Genomic DNA, 20,550 nt, shown 5'->3' with positions numbered 1-20,550 from the left:
CGCAGTGCTGAAGTCAAATTCTGAGGTGCGGAGTGCGCGGAGCGGGCTGGCGGCGGAGGGCGCGGTTGTTGTTTTCAATCGGGAGGGAGTCGCAGACTCTGAGCTCCAGATCCGGGTGAGTCTTTAGGGACCCAGACTCAAACGGGAGAAGCGGGACTGTCTGGCTTCGGTCAGAGCGAGTGCAGCTTTCTCTCCCAGCTTTGCAGCGGGTGCTGGGACTCAGAGAGGCAGAGCCCCTGGGGACAGGACTGAGAGCCGCCATAACTGCTCTCTCTGGCCCACCCTGCTGATCCTGTGCGACCCACCCTACCCCGCCCAAGCCCTGCAAAAAGGCATTTGCCGGATAGCCTCAGGCAAAGGCTAGATTAGCACCTCCCTAGAGGACAGAAGTTCTCTCACTGCTGACACAGCTGATTCTAATAGCCACTTGGCTTGGAGGTCAAACCCTCCCTGGAATTAGCTACAACAATCAAGATTTAACTATAAGACTGCGAACAAAGACCACTAGGGGGTGCACCAAGGAAGCATAACAAAATGCGGAGACAAAGAAACATGACAAAATTGTCAATGGAAGATATAGAGTTCAGAACCACACTTTTAAGGTCTCTCAAGAACTGTTTAGAAGCTGCCGATAAACTTAATGAGATCTACACGAAAACTAATAAGACCCTCGATCTTATATTGGGGAACCAACGAGAAATTAAGCATACACGGACTGAAATAACGAATATTATACAGACGCCCGACAGCAGACCAGAGGAGCGCAAGAATCAAGTCAATGATTTGAAATGTGAGGAAGCAAAAAACATCCAACCGGAAAAGCAAAATGAAAAAAGAATCCAAAAATGCGAGGATAGTGTAAGGAGCCTCTGGGACAGCTTCAAGCGTACCAACATCAGAATTATAGGGGTGCCAGAAGATGAGAGAGAGCAAGATATTGAAAACCTATTTGAAGAAATAATGACAGAAAACTTCCCCCACCTGGTGAAAGAAATGGACTTACAGGTCCAAGAAGCGCGGAGAACCCCAAACAAAAGGAATCCAAAGAGGACCACACCAAGACACATCATAATTAAAATGCCAAGAGCAAAAGATAAAGAGAGAATCTTAAAAACAGCAAGAGAAAGAAACTCAGTTACCTACAAGGGAATACCCATACGACTGTCAGCTGATTTCTCAACAGAAACTTTGCAGGCCAGAAGGGAGTGGCAAGAAATATTCAAAGTGATGAATACCAAGAACCTACAACCAAGATTACTTTATCCAGCAAAGCTATCATTCAGAATTGAAGGTCAGATAAAGAGCTTCACAGATAAGGAAAAGCTAAAGGAGTTCATCACCACCAAACCAGGATTATATGAAATGCTGAAAGGTATCCTTTAAGAAGAGGAAGAGGAAGAAAAAGGTAAAGATACAAATTATGAACAACAAATATGCATCTATCAACAAGTGAATCTAAGAATCAAGTGAATACATAATCTGATGAACAGAATGAACTGTTGATTATAATAGAACCAGGGACATAGAAAGGGAATGGACTGACTATTCTTGGGGGGGAAAGGGGTGTGGGAGATGTGGGAAGAGACTGGACAAAAATCGTGCACCTATGGATGAGGACAGTGGGTGGGGAGTGAGGGCGGAGGGTGGGGCGGGAACTGGGAGGAGGGGAGTTATGGGGGGGGGAAAAAGAGGAACAAATGTAATAATCTGAACAATAAAGATTTAATTTAAAAAAAAATGCCAAGAGCAAAAGACAAAGAGAGAATCTTAAAAGCAGCAAGAGAAAGAAACCCAGTTACCTACAAGGGAATACCCATACGACTGTCAGCTGATTTCTCAACAGAAACTTGGCAGGCCAGAAGAGAATGGCAAGAAATATTCAAAGTGATGAATAGCAAGAACCTACAACCAAGATTACTTTATCCAGCAAAGCTATCATTCAGAATTGAAGGTCAGATAAAGAGCTTCACAGATAAGGAAAAGCTAAAGGAGTTCATCACCACCAAACCAGCACTATATGAAATGCTGAATGGTATCCTTTAAGAAGAGGAAGAAAAAGGTAAAGATACAAATTATGAACAACAAATATGCATCTATCAACAAGTGAATCTAAGAATCAAGTGAATAAATAATCTGGTGATCATAATAGAATCAGGGACATAGAAAGGGAATGGACTGACTATTCTTGGGGGGGAAAGGGGTGTGGGAGATGCGAAAAGAGACTGGACAATAATCGTGCACCTATGGATGAGGACAGTGGGTGGGGAGTGAGGGCGGAGGGTGGGGTGGGAGCTGGGAGGATGGGGGGAAAAAAAAGAGGAACAAATGTAATCATCTGAACAATAAAGATTCAATTAAAAAAAATATTGAGAGAAAATTAAACCACCAGGGAAAAGTCTGAAGATAAACTATTAAAAATGATATATAGAAGAAAACATACCCATAGTATATTGCACAGTTCTCCTGTAAATATTATAAACATGGTTCTAATAATATACATGGTGAATACTGATCAAGCCAAAATCAGTATCAGTTACTATAAAATTAATAAAGTATAACTATATCCATCCATCCATGCATCCATGCATCCATCCATCCATGTACCCACCTACCTACCTGTCTCTTTGTTGGGAGAAGGGGAATTCAGAAAAGACGTAGGTGTGTGGGAGGGAAGAGGGGTGAAGGAGCTAAAATTTTATCTTCCCCATTGGGAAGCCAAATGGTGACAGCTAAAATTATAAACAAACAGTAATACAAACCAAGAAGCAAGATAAACATGTAGCTGAGGGATTTGAGATAAATACTAAAAAGATCAGCTACAAGAAAAGGAAGCGGTTGCCTTTGGGGAATAAGGTTAGGGAACTGTTATATTTTGAAATGGCTATTTCTCCCCATTCAACTATGACCCTATGTGGCTTTGGTAGTAGTAAAAAAAAAATTAAAACAGGGGCATTTCAAAATTGAAAAATACCTATTGAAAGCTGATTTGAAAGCCCATTTTTGTATGTCTAAATTTCCCAAACAATAGTTATTCATCACACAATGAGACTGGAAGCTGTTAAGAACAGCCTTGGGTTTCAGTGCCTCAGAAAGTGGAAATGAAGCCCTCTCAAAATAAGGAGCTATAAATTCCAGATATGTTGCCATGGTAACTGAACCACTTTAATAAACTTCATGTTTGCCTAAAGAGCTATATTTACCATGATAAGCCTTTCAAAAAGTACATGGCAAGTTGGAGTCTTTTTAAGGTACATTCATTTCCCATCCACTGCAGACTAATCACTGTACCCCAGCATCAGACGCATTCCGTGCCTCTTCATAAGAAAGCCATTTCAACCAGAAACTGCTGATGCCAAAGCGCAAGCCCCCTACTCCTGACTCCTTCCAATCACTGGTTCAGAATAATTTATGGTTACTATTAATTTTATAAAGTTCAATCATATTATGGGCTAAACAGTCTCTTGAGACTAAATTTAGTAACTTAATCATCTTTGTGATATTGCTTCCTAGGAGAAAATGCATTTGGAGAACCAAAATAACTATGTACAAACATACTTTAGGATTATTTTAGGGTCATAGGTTGGGATTACATAGATTTGCATCCTAAAACATACCATACATGCATTTTAACTATTCTGATTTTATTCTTTTTTTTTTTTTTATCCTCACCCGAGGATATTTTTTCCATTGACTTTTAGAGTGGAAGGGAGAGGGAGAGACAGAAACACCTATGTGAGAGAGACACATCGATTTGTTGCCTCCCACATGCCCCCGACCAGGCCTGGGAGCCTGCAATCGAGATATGTGCCCTTGACAGGAATCGAACCCAGGACCCTTCAGTCCACAGGCTGATGCTCTATCCACTGAACCAAACCAGCTAGGGCCTGATTTTATTCAGATTAAAACTATCACTTCATTGTCATGTTTTAAGTCATCTGAGCAGAAACTTGCTTTCAAACTATCTTAAGTGCACATTAAATGGGACGGCAGGTTCTATTAATGACAGCTAATGCTGGTTCATATTTTATAGAGGTAACAGAAAATGCATGTACTGACTATTCTATTTTATTTTATTGAACCTGGCCTGTTAGTAATGTGTTTGTTAGTCAAAAATCTCATTTAAATAATTAAGACTACCCACTACATCTCATTTAAAGAAATGTAGAAATGAAGAGAATATGTTGTAAAATTTGTTTCTTACATTTTTTTCTCAGTGACTAGGTGCGCATCATGCTTTCTGAAGTAAGAGAATGTAAAGATTACATTAAAGACCCATTGAAAATTACTTACTTTTTTTAAATAGTCAGTTTTTAATCAAATAACAAGAAGGAGAAAGAAAAAATGAAAAAGACATCAAACCTGAGCTATGACAAAAATTCTCTCCTTGACCAAACTTTAGTCTTCTTGACTAGGCCTTACCCTTGGCCTTGAATCTGGCCAGTCCTTGCCAGGCCCGCATAGTCCATTCTTACCAAAAATTTTGCTAAGTCAGTTATTGAGAACCTCCACTTTTTAAAAAATATATTTTATTGATTTTTTACAGAGAGGAAGGGAGAGGGATAGAAAGTTAGAAACATCAATGAGAGAGAAACATGGATCAACTGCCTCCTTCACACCCCCTACTGGGCATGTGCCCACAACCAAGGTACATGCCCTTGACCGGAATCGAACCTGGGACCTTCAGTCCGCAGGCCGATGCTCTATCCACTGAGCCAAACCAGTTAGGGCGAGAACCCCCACTTTTGATAACTGATCAACTCTTGATATCTGATCAAGTTTTTATTGCCTACTTTTGATGTCTAAGTTCTTGACCTTTCTTTAGCAAGAATGCTATTAGGTCAGTTTAGCAAGAATCCCCCTGTGCTGGATGTCTCCTCTTAGGTGGATGTCTCCATCCACCAACCCCCTTATCCTGCTAGTTGGCTACCAATCCCCACCTGTCCTTGTATTTAGAGTTGAGCAAGCTCTCTCCTCAATTTCAACAGAGTTCACTCCCATTGCAATGATCCTGAATAAAGTCTTTCTTACCATTTTAACAAATGTCAGAATAATTTTTTCTTTAACTGCTATAAATTCTAGCTAAGGGAGTATGAGTCTAAAAGAAGCTCCTCTAAGTTCTGAAGTCCTCAGACCCCAGACCAAATGGAAGTTTTGTTTAGATACTTCTGGCCACATACTTTCAGAAAAGCTCTTCAAGTTCTTCTCAGTCAATAAGAGGTGAATTGTGACTGGTCTAAGCAAGCCTAGCACTTTCATTGCCCCTGCAAGTGATTCTGACAATAAGAAATGTAGAAAGTGTGCTGCAGGCTTCAAAAAAACCCTCACTGACAAAGGGACTATGGGGAAAGCTTTTCATTGCTTTAGACATTGTGGCCTGAGCCCGGCACAGGAAATGAGCAGTCATCTTGGGGTTATGATGGAAGCCACCGAGGACAAGTGGTAAACTGGGTCAACCAAAGGACAAAGACAGAAAAGCCTGGATTCTAAAAAACCCCACAAAAAACAGCTTTATTGAATATAATTCACAAGGCATAATTCACCCATTTAAAGTGTATGATTCAATTTGGCTTTCACCGAATTGTGCATCCATCAATGGTTCTTTTTTTAATCCTCACCTGAAGATATGTTTTTACTGATTTGAGAGAGAGAGAGAGAGAGAGAGAGAGAGAGAGAGAGAAAGAAACACTGATCAGTTTTCTCCCCTACATGCCCCACAGAGGATAGAAACCGAAACCTAGGCATGTGCCCTGACCGGGAATCAAACTCCAACTTTTTGGTGTGCAGGACGACACTCCAACCAATTGAGCCACTCGACCACGGCTGTTCATGGTTCTTAACTTAGAAACCATTTCATCAACCTGAAAAAATATTTTTAAATCTGGCAGAAGACAGCCTTCAGGGAAAGACTGGTGCTTTGGAAATTTTCACATGCCCACATTTTCTCATAGAAAACAATAGTTTCACTTCCAAAGGTGTTTGGGTGAACCATTGTGAATGTTATTTTACCTTTAGGCAGGTTCATGACTATATCTATAAATAGGAATCTAACACTTCGAATATATCTAATCTTTTGACATTAACCAAGTTCAACAAGCAGCCCACTTCGCACTGAGAAGCGGAAGGGCTACAAAATAGTGCACAGTGAACAACTCCAATTTAATACCTTAACCAACACGATTTTACAGAAGAACCTGGGATATTCAACCTTCCCATAAAACTTTTTGGAACAAGATATAATAAAGCAATCACTCTATCTAATCATTCTGCCTAATATAGAATAGGTGAGCAAGGATATTCCCATTAATGGCATACTCCGCTGGGTTTACTCAAATTTAGAGAAAGTTAGAAAGTACAGTGGGGCCTTGACTTACGAGTTTAATTCGTTCCGAGACCGAGCTCGTTAAGGAGCTCGTTAACTCAAATTAATCTAGCAACTCAATGCAAAAAATCGGCGGAGAGACAGCTGGTATCTCAAAAAACTCGTTAGTTGGGACACTCGTAAGTCAAGGCCCCACTGTAAAGCCAATAGTATATGGACTTCTAAAAAATTGTTTTCATAAAAGTTGATTTCGTGGTAGTTTGGTGATAAAAGTCACTAATCACAACAGTGAATCTAAGTCTTTTAAAACTGAATTCAATTTTAAAACATTCTCAATTTCTCTCCTAACTCTACCCATTGGTAATCAACTTTATACTACTAAAGTATACATGAATAAACTTTATTGGGTGTTAAAAAGTATAACACATAGAACATGCAGGTTTTAAAATTCTATATCTTCTCCATGCCTGTGCAAGGATGCTGAAAAATCATTAACAGGGAAATGGGCACCACTTTAAACCCACGGTCACTAACAAATATTATATGTATTCAGCTATCTTATGGGAATGGTAGCTAAGTGCATGTACTCTTGAGCAACACCCTTAAACTGTCTTAGTTTCTCCAACCATAAAAAGGGATAAAAAGTACCTATTCCCCAAAGAGTGGTGGTGAGAAGTAAATGAGTTAGCACATAATATGAACTTGGAATAGAGCTTAGGACATTGTAAATATTGTAAAAGTGTTAGATATTAATATTACTATAATTCTCCAGTAAATTGCAGAAACAACTTCAACCTTTATCACTTTCTATGAAATCAGAACCTCTGCCCCTCCCCCCCATGGCTCTCAAACTTCCCACTGTCCAGAGAAAAATAGAATTTATTATCTGAAAATTCCATTGCCTTTTCTTACTTTTATTCATCATAACTTCCTTCCCTTTTGTAACAAGAGATTTTTCTTTTCTTCTCTAAGGCAAATCCCTCTACCTGTGGTTCCAAACTTAACCATTCCTCACACCTCAAAATCCTTACACTGCTTTCCTTCTTAAGGGGATACTGCAGTCTGACAGAGCCTTCCTCCATTCCACATTCCACTATCTGTTTTCCTCCTCTCACATAAGAACATTATTGTTTTATTAGCACTTATTATCACCGACCATCTTACTAATGAACAGGAAGGAGGCAGACTGTGCCTGGTTCGGAGCCAGAGACCCTTTCCTGAACAGCAGTGGCCCGGGAAGCGGTGCGCTCCAGTCTCACAGTATCCCAGGCCCTGTGCGGCAGAGCCGATCCCGGTGGCCTCCTTACATCTCGCTGCAGATTATAAATAGCATTCTACCTGCGTTAAGCTGCTGAGGCGACACGGCAAAGAGGAAACACACCTGGTGCATAATGGAACTGTGTCTAAAGCAGTCTGCCTTCTGGAAAATTTTTAAGGCACGAAGGAATGCTGCCATTCTCCAAATAACAAAAATTTAAATTATGGGATGGTTTAATCATAGAAAAATAACTGATATTTCTCTTAAAATGGTTTTCTCTAAAAATGAGATGTTGTTGTAATGTACCAGAAAATAGCTAAAAATTGGCTAAGCCATACTACCACATATATCTGTTTTTTTCCCTAGGAGAGTATTACACTGATCCTAAATCTAAAGAGTCTGTGCATTTGTATACACTGTATTCTCAGTAAGTATTAAAAGGAATAAGAATAGTAATATGAAGGAAAATTAATTTTAATAACCTGAGATCCTTCACTAATAGACTTTTTACCAATAACACTGATTATTTTCATTTCCTTTTAGTGTTTATCATAATTATTTACTGCTTATTATCATTCTTAAACTTCTTATCATTAAGAGATATCTAAAAAAGAGATCTCAATCCTATCTAATAATAGACAAACAGGGTAATTGACCATACCTTCGCTACGCCTCCCATTGGCTAATCAGCACGATATGCAAATTAACCACCAACAAAGATGCCGGTTAATTTGCATACATAGGTGCCCAGCAGTTATTGGCTATCGGAGCCTGCAATCAGAGCTGAGAGGTCCCCTGCCCAGGCCTGACGCCTCAGTCAGAGGCATTAGGCCTGGGCAGGAACGGAGCCAGCGATGGCGGGAAGCAGGGGTGGAGCCAGCGATGGTTGGAGCTGGGGGTCCCCTGCCCAGGCCTAATGCCTTGGCCAGAGGTGTTAGGCCTGTGCAGGGGCAGAGCCAGCGATTGCGGGGAGCAGGGAGGGAGCTGGCGGTGGTGGGAAGCAGGGGCAGAGCCAGCGATCATGGGGAGCAGGGGCTGAGCCCATGATTGAGGGAGCTGGAGGTCCCCTGCCCAGGGTTAATGACTCGGCCAGAGGCGTTAGGCCTGGGCAGGAGCCAAGCCAGCAATTGGTGTGAACTACAGAGGAAACACCTTTTCTGACTGCTCATTGGCTTAGCTCCCTGTATGCCACTGGTAATACTCTTAGTAACTTGGGTAAAAAGAATCCAAATAGGTGATTTAGAGTTTTTTACCACACTCCTGGAGAAAAAAAGGAAGGTCCGCTGCTGGAGGGCTAAGAAATATCATATCTTGTCCTAGCTGGTTTTGCTCAGTGGATAATGCCTTGGTCTGCCCACTGCTGGGTCTGGGTTCAATTCTGACTAAGGGCATGTACCTAGGTTGCAGGCTCCTCCCTGGCCTGGGCCCAGGTCAGGGCTCATGCAGGAGGCAACCAATCAAAGTGTTCCTCTCACTTTGATGTTTCTCTCTGTCTTTCCCTTTCTCTTCCACATTCTCTAAAAATCAATGGAAACATATCCTCAGGTGAGAATAAAAAAAGAAAGAAAGAAAGAAATGTCATATCCTATGAAAGACACATCTTGAAAAGGCCTAAAGAAAGTTGTCATTTTTTCATGGTAAAGGGACTGGAGTCCGTGTTGATGAAAACACCTTGGTGGCTGCGGTGACTGGCAGTGGCTGCAACAGCGGGGTGATGGGGCTGATGCCTTCCCCTGATCAGCCCGGTCGCCTCCCAAAAAGGGAGGCCAGACTGTGGCTTAGGCCCGCTCCCCAAAGGGAACAGGGAGCAGGGAGTAGGACATCCCCTGAGGGCTCCCAGTATGTGATAGGGGGCAAGCTGGGCTGAGGAACCCCCCCCCCCCCGCCAGTGCACAAATTTTTGTGCACCGGGCCTCTAGTAAGAAGATAATAAACTAAGAAGATAATAAACATACTTAAAACTTATATAGCCTCTATCCTACGTACAAGTTCTGAATCTCAAAAGACAGACCAGCATAAATGCTTTCACAGCACATGGAGGATATACATCAGTACCATAATTGTATAGGACTTTAGCACTGCATATAATAATAATGATCATATCCATATAACCTAATTTGCTGACATGACCTAGTTTGAGGCGCTGTATTCCTGTCTGCCTAGAAGACACTGTAGGACACGAGAAAAAGAAGAGAACATCAGAGCAGAGCAGGCAACCTATCCTGGAGCTCTATGAACCTGAATAGAGGGAGACACATTTGTTGGGAAGGCTTCAGACATAACTTGGCCTGGAGCAAAGGAAGAGGATCGATGACCCTCAGAGGTTCTTTCTAGCTCACTGTTCTCTAATAACAGTTAATGAACAGTGTTAAAATAGTCATATAAATGGATGTGGGAAGGATTTGCTTCCTCAGAAGAGCTGACTAGAAAAAGACTTTACACATTGTTTATTATATAGTGATAATCTTTTAAAAATTAAATACCACAAACATTGTCTGGGTGGTTCAGTTGGTTGGAGCATCGTTCCATATATAAAAAGGTTGCATGTTCGATTCCCAGTCAGGGCACATACCTAGGTTGCAAGTTCCATCCCCAGTCAGGGTGCGTATAGGAGCCAACAGTTCAATGTTTCTCTCTCTCTCTTATCTTCCTTTCTTCTTCTCTCTCTAAAATCAATACACATATCCTTGGGTGAGGATTAAAATAATTAAATACCACAAATAATAAAGATATGTGTCTCCAAATAGCATATTTTGTAAGTAACTATATACTCACACAAATGCATTTACTTGAATACTCATTATTTTCTTCAAAAATCTTCTTACTCTTGTCAAGGTTTTCAAATTTAGATAAACTATCATTAGATTTTTATCTTTAAACTAGAGGCCTGGTGCACGGAATTCGTGCACTGGAGGTGGGTGGTCCCCCAGCCCAATCTGTGCTCTCTTGAAGTCCGGGAGCCCTCGCTCCTTACCACCTGCCTGCTCACTGCTCCTTAGTGCTGCCGCGGAGGTGGGAAAGGCTCCTGCCACCGCTGCTGCGCTTGCCAGCCATGAGCCCGGCTTCTGGCTGAGCAGTGCTTCCCCTGTGGGAGCGCACTGATCACCATGGGCAGCTCCTGCATTGAGCATCTGCCCCTTGGTGGTCCGTGTGCATCATAGCGACTGGTCGTTCCGCTGTAACGATTGCTTAGGCTTTTATTATATAGACTAGAGGCCCGGTGCACAAAAATTTGTGCACTGGTGGGGGAGGTGGGTGGGAGGGTGTCCCTCAGCCCCACTTGTGCCCTATCACAGTCTGGGACCCCTAGGGAGATAACCACCTGCTGGCTTAGGCCCGCTCCCCGGGTGGCAGATGGCAGGCCCGATCCCTCGGTGCCTGCCCCGCCTCCCCGGGTCACGCACACAGCAGGGCTGATCTGGGGATTGGGGCGCTGCCCTGGGTCGCACATGGCAGGGCCGATCCGGGAGTTGGGGCACCGCCCTGGGTCGGGTCGCACACAGGACGCCCTGGGCGGGTTGCACACGGGACACCCGGGCGGGCTGGCGGATTGCTGCCGCCCCGCCCGGCTGCCCTGGGTCAGGTCGCACACGGGATGCCTGTATGGAGGTCAGGCGGGCTGACCGATCGCTGCTGCACTGCCTGGCCACCCCGGGTCAGGACGCATACAGACGCTTGCCGCCCCGGGTTGCAGATAGCAGGCCCGGATGGCATCAGGGCAGGTGGGATGGCGCTGTACCGCCCCACTGCTCCGGGTCGCAAATAGCAGGCCCAGATGGCGGCGGGGCAGGCAGGATGGTGCTGTCCCGCAGTGCCTGCAGTATGCAAATTAGCCGCCATCTTTGTTGGTGGTTAATTTGCATATCGTGCTGATTAGCCCATGGGGGGCGTAGCGAAGGTATGGTTAATTACCATGTTTGTCTATTATTAGATAGGATTCCTCAACATAATTGTTCAAATGATTCAATAAAGAGAAAAGTATTTAATATGATGCTGCACAGTACAAAGAAATCTATTATCTAACAGCTTATGCCTTGCTGAGTCTGGCACAGATTATACTTAATGGGGGACTGTTTTTCCCAGTTTCACTGAATGGCACAAACATCAACCCAGTTGACCAAGCAAGAAATCTATATTTTACCTTGTCCCTCCCCTCCATACTCAGCCAATCATTAATGTTCATTGATTTGCCATTGTAATAATTCTTGAATTATTCCTTTCCAGTGCGCATGTGGTACAGCCACTGTCCTGGGTTAAACCACCCACTGCGTACTGGGTTACCAGTGTGCATCCCAGCTGGACCCCCTGCCTACAGGCTTGTTTCTTCCAGTGCATTCTCCCCCTGAGGCTCAAATCTGATCCTTTTACTCTACTCCACTATATCAGCTTACCCAGAACCCTGTGGAAAATTACAAACCATGAACTGCGAGTTTCATGACATGGTTACTGCTCTCTATGGTCTCCAGCCTAGTCTCTCTCAGAATTCCTCCCTGACATTCTATGTTTTAGCCATGACGACCTACTTTTGGTTCCCTAAATATGCCACTTCTAGATAATCTTTGTGAGTTTGCAAAAACTATTCATCTGTCTGAAATATACTCCACCAGCCTCATCCCCTTCCTATTTCACTCCCTCATTTTTTGGTTGGCTCACCCTCCCCATCCTTTCCCCGCCACCCCAAGGCAGGCCAGCTGTCTTCTCCCATGTGCTTCCACAGTTTGAAGCACTAAATATACTCTATTATAGTTAAATGTTTATTTTGCTGTCTTCCCCAACATACTCCAGTGTTTTTGAGAAGTAGATGCTGGTATCTTGTACACTATTCCTCCCTGGCACCAAGCAACACCCTTGCTATATAGTGGGCCCTCAATAAGGATCTGCTGAATTCATCAGGAAAACAGCTAAAGAAAGGATTCTTCAACTCTCATTTGCATATAACATAGTAGTCAATTTATAATCTGTGGTAGTTCAAAAGTTCATTTATAAATTGGCTTGGGAGAACTCTGAATACACTTTCTCATAAAAACAATATTAACTGTAGTAGATAATTAGCTACCTTCCCAAAATCTATTTCATCTATAATGTAGCTAACCTGTATATTTACAGTTACTATAGACTCTAACTACTGGATAACAATAATGGTTCTGGGGGAAAATGTATGAAGAATTCCAATTTAGTAATGCCATAAACTACTAATTTATGTAACTGGTTGAGGACAGAAGTTCTAATAGGGAGGGAATGAAAAATGACTAAAAACTAGGGGTTGGGGGTGGCAAGGATTGGTCGTCTGCTGCCATTAATCTTTGGGAAAATGTTCTAATCTGGATCAACTGACATTTCATCTCTCCTCTATTCCTTCAAGAATCCTAGGAATTAGATACCAACTTCCTACTGACTGTCAACACTTCCGACTTCGAACAAGGGTTTCCTATATCACAGATAGGAAGTTAAAAACAAGATTCTCATATATATTCTTTTTCCTTAAACAAGCATTCTGTACTCACTATTACATGCAAAAAAAAAAAAAGCTAAGCAAGCAAGCAAACAAAACAGCTATTAACTCTATGAAAAACAACAGTTGTCAAAAAAAAGGAAATGTAATTATAGTCAACTGTGAAATGCTTAACTGAGTCATTACACGGTAAACAATGAACACTAATCAAACCAAAAATTATGATATGGGAAAATGAAGCTGGGTGAAAGTATTGCAAATACTTTCTCCTAATGTGTATTTTACATTTGCATTTTTATAAGTGTCTTTCATATTTCATACTTTTTTAAGCACTAAAAATTTTAGTTTTGAGTCCCATTTTTCCCCTTCAAAGTATGTGCTTGCCCTGACTGGTTTGGCTCAGTGGATAGAGCGTCAGCCTGAGGACTCAGGGGTCCCAGGTTCGATTCCCGTCAAGGGCATGTACCTTGGTTGCGGACACATCCCCAGTGGGGAGTGTGCAGGAGGCAGCTGATCGATGTTTCTAACTCTCTATCCCACTCCCTTCCTCTCTGTGAAAAATCAATAAAATATATTTAAAAAAATAAAAAAAATAAAGTATGTGCTTTTACACATGTTGAATTAAAATGTTGTACACATGAAATTTATATAATGTTATTAAATAATGTTGTCTCATTAAGTTTAATAACAAACAAGTATGTATTTTTGTATCCAATCTAAAAAAAAATTGCTACCCAAAGTTTGGGAATATTTTTATGTATGTTTTCTATTAAAATTTTTATAAACTAGCTTTAATTTATGTCTTCAACCTACTTCAAGTTAATTTTTATGTATGATGTGAAATAATGGTCAAGGCTCATTGTTTTCTTTAAGAACATCCAATTGTCTTAATACTGTTTGTTGAAAAACTATCATCTCTCATTGATGTACTATTACAAGTAAAAATCTAAGTTTTTACTTCTCTAGGATGACTATCCAGGACACACACGCACACACACACACACACACACACACACATTTTTTTTAGATAATTTTCATAAGTTTATTTGAACCAAACTGGCAACACTGCTGGGAAGCAAGCTCTCAACTGCTTCCCATATTTTCATGACCATATTTTATCTCCACTACTGGCTTATAAACTGATTGAAAGAATTTTCTTTTTTCCAGATACTGTTTTTCTTTTTTTTATGTGTAGCATTTCCATTTTCCTGTGTTTATAGTTTTCCTATTGCTTCTGAAATTCTCCTTTTCATGTTTATTTTTCCTACTACATCCTTTAACATATTATTCACAGCTTTAGAAAAATTCCTTGTGTAATAGTTCTACAATCTGGGTCATTTCTTCAATTGGCATTATTGATTGTCTTATCTTTTAAAAAATTTCTCATAAATTCTATTTTAAAATTTCATAAATTCTATTTAATGCTAGAAATCATATCTAGAAGAACAGGACTGACTGAGATGAATGATGCTTACACCCAGAAATGGGCATGCCTCTCTTCCTGCCAGGGTGATAGTATGGGAGGCACTAAGACAATCTGGACAGTATTGAGTTGTATTTAGGTTCTCCTATGACATTTATCTTCAGTACACCAAAAATTTTGAATTTCCCTATTTTGTGATAGTATGAACCCAGGGTTTTTCTAAGTGTTTCAGCTGTATTCTTAGTTTTCATCAGTCCTTCATGTCTACACTATAAATAGGTGTCTCTCTCCCCGAGTAGATTGACCTTGATGATTTCTCAGTGTTAAGTTAATGGTAGGGGAGAGAATCTCTTGGGTTTCCTGGTAACAATCCTATATAATAAAAGGCTAATATGCAAATAGACTGAATGGTGGAATGACCGGTCGCTATGACACACACTGATCACCTGGGGGCAGATGCTCAATACAGGAGCTGCCCCCTGGTAGTCAGTGCACTCCCACAGGGGGAGCACCGCTCAGCCAGAAGCCGGGTTCTGGCTGGCGAGTGCAGCGGCGGTGGAGGGAGCCTCTCCTGCCTCCACAGCAGTGCTAAGGACCCCTCAGGGGATGTCCAACTGCTGGCTTAGGCCCGCTCCCTGGTCCCGGACTGTGAGGGGGTGTAGGCTGGGCTGAGAGACGTCCTCTCACTGCACAAATGTGTTCATTATAAGGCAACTTTGCTCCAGCTGAATCTCGGAGATGGGACTTTCCTGCTGTTTCTATCCCTTTCCCCTGTGGCAACTAATCTATATCTCATAACTGTGAGTGCTCCAGGGCAGGAAAGATGTTCTCGCCCCTTCTGCAGTAACAGATCTCTGCCAAGTGCAAGGTCTTGATTTCAACAGGGTTTCCTGCCCAATCTACAGTGGTAGACAGCTGTTGTTTCTACCCAGCCCCCAGAAACAGCTGATCCTGGACTGGGTTTTGGAGGCTGGGAGAGGGGGTTTGCCTCTCCCACAATGGCTTAAGGCTTTTGCTTAATATGAGAAAAGAGTCCTGGAAATAAGCATGGGATTATGCTTATACTCCACCAACGGGATGCTCTCTGATCTCCTGGTCAGCACCGGGTAGAGGCCAGTGGAAGTAAAGCTTGTGTGTGCAGGTGGACTGCCTATGCCAGGACCCCCAAAATTTTGAAATGTCATGACAATCCATGCTCAGCCTTTATAATTTTGTTAAATTTTGGCTTTCTTCTTATCCACTTTTATGGAAGCTACCTTCTTCCTAACTCAATCTGCCAAAGGAAAGAATTTTATATGTCTCATCTCTCTTCTCAACAAACAAGGAAAAGGAGGACATTTCCTCAATCTAAGAAAGGGCATCTATGAAAAACATAAAGATAACAGCATGATTAATAATGAAAGATCAAACGTTTTCTACCTAAGATTGGCAACAGGCAAAGCTGTTCAAGCCTATCACTTCTATTAAAAATTATATTGTGTGCCTTCAGTGCAACAGGCAAGGCAAAGAAAAGACATATGGATTACTGGGAAAGAACAGAAGTGTCTTTATGTGTAGACAAAATGATACTCTATGTAGAAAATTGCAAAGAATTTACAAAAAAGCATAGGAACTAATAAATGAGTTCAGGAAAGGTCAATATACAAAAATCAATAATTGTATCTTTAAAAATAAAAATTTAAATTTAAGAAATACTATTTACAAGAGCTTAAAAGGACATGAAATACCTAAAAATAAATCTAACAAAATATACTCAAGAAAACTGAAAACAGCCCAGCCAGTGTTTCTCAGTGGTTGAGCATCGACCTATGAACCAGGTCACAGTTCGATTTACAGTCAGGGCATATGCCCAGATTGTGGGCTCGATCCCCAGTTGCAGGAGGCAACTAATCACACTCAAGGGGCCAAAGAGCCGCATGTGGCTCCCGAGCCATGGTTTGCCGACCACGGGGCTAGGGCCAATTTGGCAGATTTTTATAAAGATAAACTAAAATTTAAAATATGACCCAGATGTCCCATTTCCAGTTATTTACTCAAGGAAAATAAACAATGTCCATGCAAATATCTATACATGAATGATTATAACAGGCTTATTCATAATAGCTGAAACTAAAAGCAATCCAAATGGCCATTAGTTGGTAAAGAAATTTTTAAAAATTGTGGTATCCATATATTAGAAAATTATTCAGCAATAAAAGTGAAAAAACTAATGACATGCAAAAACCTGTCAACATTCAAAAGCTTTACTGATGCTAAATGAAAGAAGCTAGACATAAGGCTACTTGCTATGTGACTCCATTTTTGTGACATTCTGGGAAAAGCAAAACTAGAGTGACAGAAGCAGATCTGTGACTGCCCATGTCGAGGGCTGCATGGGAGGGAAATGACTGCAAAGGCACATGAGGGACTAACAAGTTAGCTCAGGGGTCCTCAAACTACGGCCCACGGGCCACATGAAAATACAAATATTGTATTTGTTCCCGTTTTGGTTTTTTACTTCAAAATAAGATATGTGCAGTGTGCATAGGAATTTGTTCGTAGTATTTTTTTAAAGTATAGTCCGGCCCTCCAACGGTCTGAGGGACAGTGAACTGACTCCCTGTTTAAAAAGTTTGAGGACCCCTGAGTTAAATAGACCGACTCATAGATGGAGAGCAGGCAGACAGCTCTGGGGGTGGGAGGACTGTTAGGGGTGGTGGTGGAGGAATTGAGCAAAAAAAAAAGAAAAAGAGAGAAAGAACTCATGGACATGGACAACAGTCTGGTGATTGCAGGGGGAGGTGGGTGGGTGGAGTAGAAGAGGGTATGGGAGAGATAAATGGTGATGGAAAAAAATAAAAGAAAGAAAAAGAAAGAAATTAATTGAAAAATAAAAGGTACATAAGGAAACTATTTTAGGAAACTATTTCAGAAATTAATTGAAAAATAAAAGGTACATAATAAAACTATTCTTTATCTTGATTGTAGTGGTAATTACCTGCACACACACACACACACACACATACACACACACACACTAGGGGCCCAGTGCACGAATTCGTGCACCTTGAAAGGAACTGTGGGCCACGAGGCTGCAGTACGCACAGGGAAAGGTCTTGGCCTATCCTCCGCGACCTTGCCTGGCCCCTCCCACCAAGGCCCCCCCCTTCCCCCCATCCCCCCCCGCCCCGTTCCCTGTCTGCATACAGCCCCTCTCCTGCTGCCGCCACTCACACCCACTGAAGGCATGGAGAGATTGGGGCTGCTGCCAGCAGCGAGTGCGAGCGGCGACTGCTACCCCAATCATCCCTCAGGAGCAGGGGGAGGTGGAGAAGCCTTCAGGGGCGATCAGGACCTGCAGCTGCCACTTGCACCCACTGATGGCGCTGAGCAATCAGGACCAGTGCCAGGCACCAGCAGTGGGTGTGAGCGGTGGCTCGGGTGCCAGCTGCGGGTACGAGCGGGGCCGACACTGGCAGTGGGTGCGAGCGGGGGCTCCAGCGCGGCAGCAGCAGGTGCGAGTGCCAGGTGGGACCGCAACGCGTGGGAGCAAAGAATTTCAGTAACCACCAGAGGCTCGCCCTGATGGCAACAACCAGTGCCCTGCCTTGGTCTGGTGCCCCCGCTCACCTGCTCCACCATCTCACCACGGCTGGTGCCCGCCATGTTCTGCGCACACCCCCTGGTGGCCAGTGCACATCATAGCGACCCATTGTTCAGTTGTTCCGGGTGTTCTGCCATTTGGTCTATTTGCATATTAGCCTTTTATTATATAGGATTTGTTAAGCCTCATCAATCTCTACATTTTAAAAGAAAAAATTTCACTGTATGTAAATTGTACCTTAATAAACCTCACTTTAAAAATTATGTTATAAAATATTTCAGAATTGGAGAGGGATAGCACTCCTTAGGATGTTTTTAAGTTCCACATGCTGGTGGAAACAACAACATGTGATGAGTCTAATTCATGGGCACACTGAGATTTAAAAATTAACACTTAAAAAAACATTTTTTAATCCTCACCCGAGGATAAGTTTGTATTGACTTCAGAGAGAGAGAAAGGAGGGGAGAGAGAAACATTAATATGACAGAAACATTGATCGGGTGCGCACCCCAAATGTGCCCCGACCAGGGATTGAACCAGCAACCTAAGTATGTGCCCTGACCAAGAATTGAACCTGAAGTCTTTTGGGGTACGGGGCAATGCTCCAACCAACTGAGCCACCTGGCCAGGACCAAAACTCTAACACTTTTTAGACAAACAGAACATGCGCACGTTTATGTCTGTAGGGAACTAAAAACATAATACCGATAAAAAATAATTGAGAAATTAAAAAGATTAGTTGTAGCAATTATGCAATAGAACCATAGAAAAGGCTGATAATGAAGATGAATATATGTATGTCCTTTAAAGTATAAAATACCATCAAAGTGTACCCTTTTATAGGAAAGAGTCAATATATGGATAGTAGTATAATGGTGTTCAATATACTATTGTTTACTTTGAATATGTCTAAATGTTTTTCATTATAAAGAGTTAACAAATAAAATGGCAGAAATGTTATAATATGCAAATAAGCTGCTTAAGTAAAACCATCAAAGTACATTAAATAATTTGTATCAAGACACATACATGATGGCCCAACAATGAGTACCTTGGCAATAGCAGTCTGTTTAAACATGCGAGTAATCAACCCCATAGCAGTCTCAGTGGCAACAGAATTTGGAGCTCTCATTAATTTTTCCCACTCTTCAAAGCTGGCATTCAATTCCTGTGTGGGAGAAAGCAACAGTGTTTAGACATGAAGCATAAAGAACAGAACAATTAATGCAGTAATGAATCATGTCCTAACTTCTTTTATATATATAAAAATATAAAAAGAAAATTCCCTAAGATGCCAATGTGTTCATTTAAAGACATGGAGGCAACTTAGTCACATGTTCACCAATGGCAGAAACTAATGATAAGCTGTAGGTGAAAACCTTTGCTAACATCATAAACCAAACAATTGCAGCTTCCTCTGAAGGGAAAAAATTTTGTAAAGTAAACATAAAAATTTAAATACATAAGAAAAAAGCGCAGTGAAGATGTATATGGTAGCAAAGTACTTTTATAAAAAGGTATGATGTTACTTAAATAAAATCAAACAAAAGACTTGGGGGATATTAGTTAAATAAAAATATAATATAATCATACATTCTCTTATTTTTCTTTCAAATGCTAAAATAGTGGATAAAGGAAATTGGATTATTCTTATTTTTCCAATAACATATTGCTCAATGTTTATAGAATGCTTATTCTAAGATTTCAAAATAAAACAATGCAATAAATAATCTTTGTCAACTAAGTTATGCCAAGATTTGAAGAAATTTCAGAGAATATATAAGCATTGCACTACCAAAAATGTATATAAAGATTTGCTAAATACAATTTGGCTTTCTGATATATTTAACTTCACATCTTACATGATCACAGAGTTTTAAGATTGCAAGAACAGGGCTGTATCTAAGTTATTTTAAAGGACAGCTACTTAAAAATAAAAAAATCCTAGAAGAAGAAACACAACTTCCCTTGCTTCACACCCTACAGAAACTCAGAATTCTTAATACTAAATCTTCGTTGTAATTGAATTACTTTTTTTCTATATTCAGCAGAAATATACTTTTTAATCACTAGGATACTGAATCTTTTCACATTATATGACTAAAGTTAAATTCTTACTGCTCGGTTCTCAAAATAATACAAAGCCAATACATATGCTCTATTAATTAAATCTATTTTAAGAAAGCAGACTTTTCCTCCTGTACAATATGAAATATGTACAACCTTTCTTAGTTTAGTTTAAAATGATTTAAAATAAGACTTTCAATCAAAAAGGGTTCTCACCTTGGCTGCTGCTGATGGAAGGTCGAAAGGAATACGCTGTCTGATTTTAGGGGGCAGCTGGGTTAAAACGTCAGTCTTTAGCCTTCTAATCATTATGTCACTTAATAACTGATGAAGTTCATTAAGATTTGACGCCCCTCTACAATCCCACTGAGACCTTTTACCAAAATATCTGTTAATATGAAGAAAAGAACATGCAGTAAGAAAACAATTTATCCAATGTGTTCTTCCT

The 20,550-nt window shown here is 41.2% G+C and overlaps 1 protein-coding gene across 1 annotated transcript in view; it reads right to left on the bottom strand.

The window, feature by feature from the left end:
- The window catches only part of ZRANB3 (zinc finger RANBP2-type containing 3), a 221,098-nt gene that overhangs the window by 57,590 nt on the left and 142,958 nt on the right, over positions 1–20,550 (bottom strand). The window contains exons 7-8 of the mRNA XM_059704593.1: positions 20,319–20,490; positions 19,087–19,203 (exon numbers count right to left, since the gene is read on the bottom strand). Coding sequence (XP_059560576.1) covers positions 19,087–19,203; positions 20,319–20,490 — 289 coding nt within the window. The remainder of the gene's footprint in view (positions 1–19,086; positions 19,204–20,318; positions 20,491–20,550) is intronic.

This window comes from Myotis daubentonii, chromosome 7 (genome assembly GCF_963259705.1).
Source record: "Myotis daubentonii chromosome 7, mMyoDau2.1, whole genome shotgun sequence".
Lineage (NCBI taxonomy): Eukaryota > Metazoa > Chordata > Mammalia > Chiroptera > Vespertilionidae > Myotis > Myotis daubentonii.
This window is presented reverse-complemented; position numbering and strand designations above follow the sequence as displayed.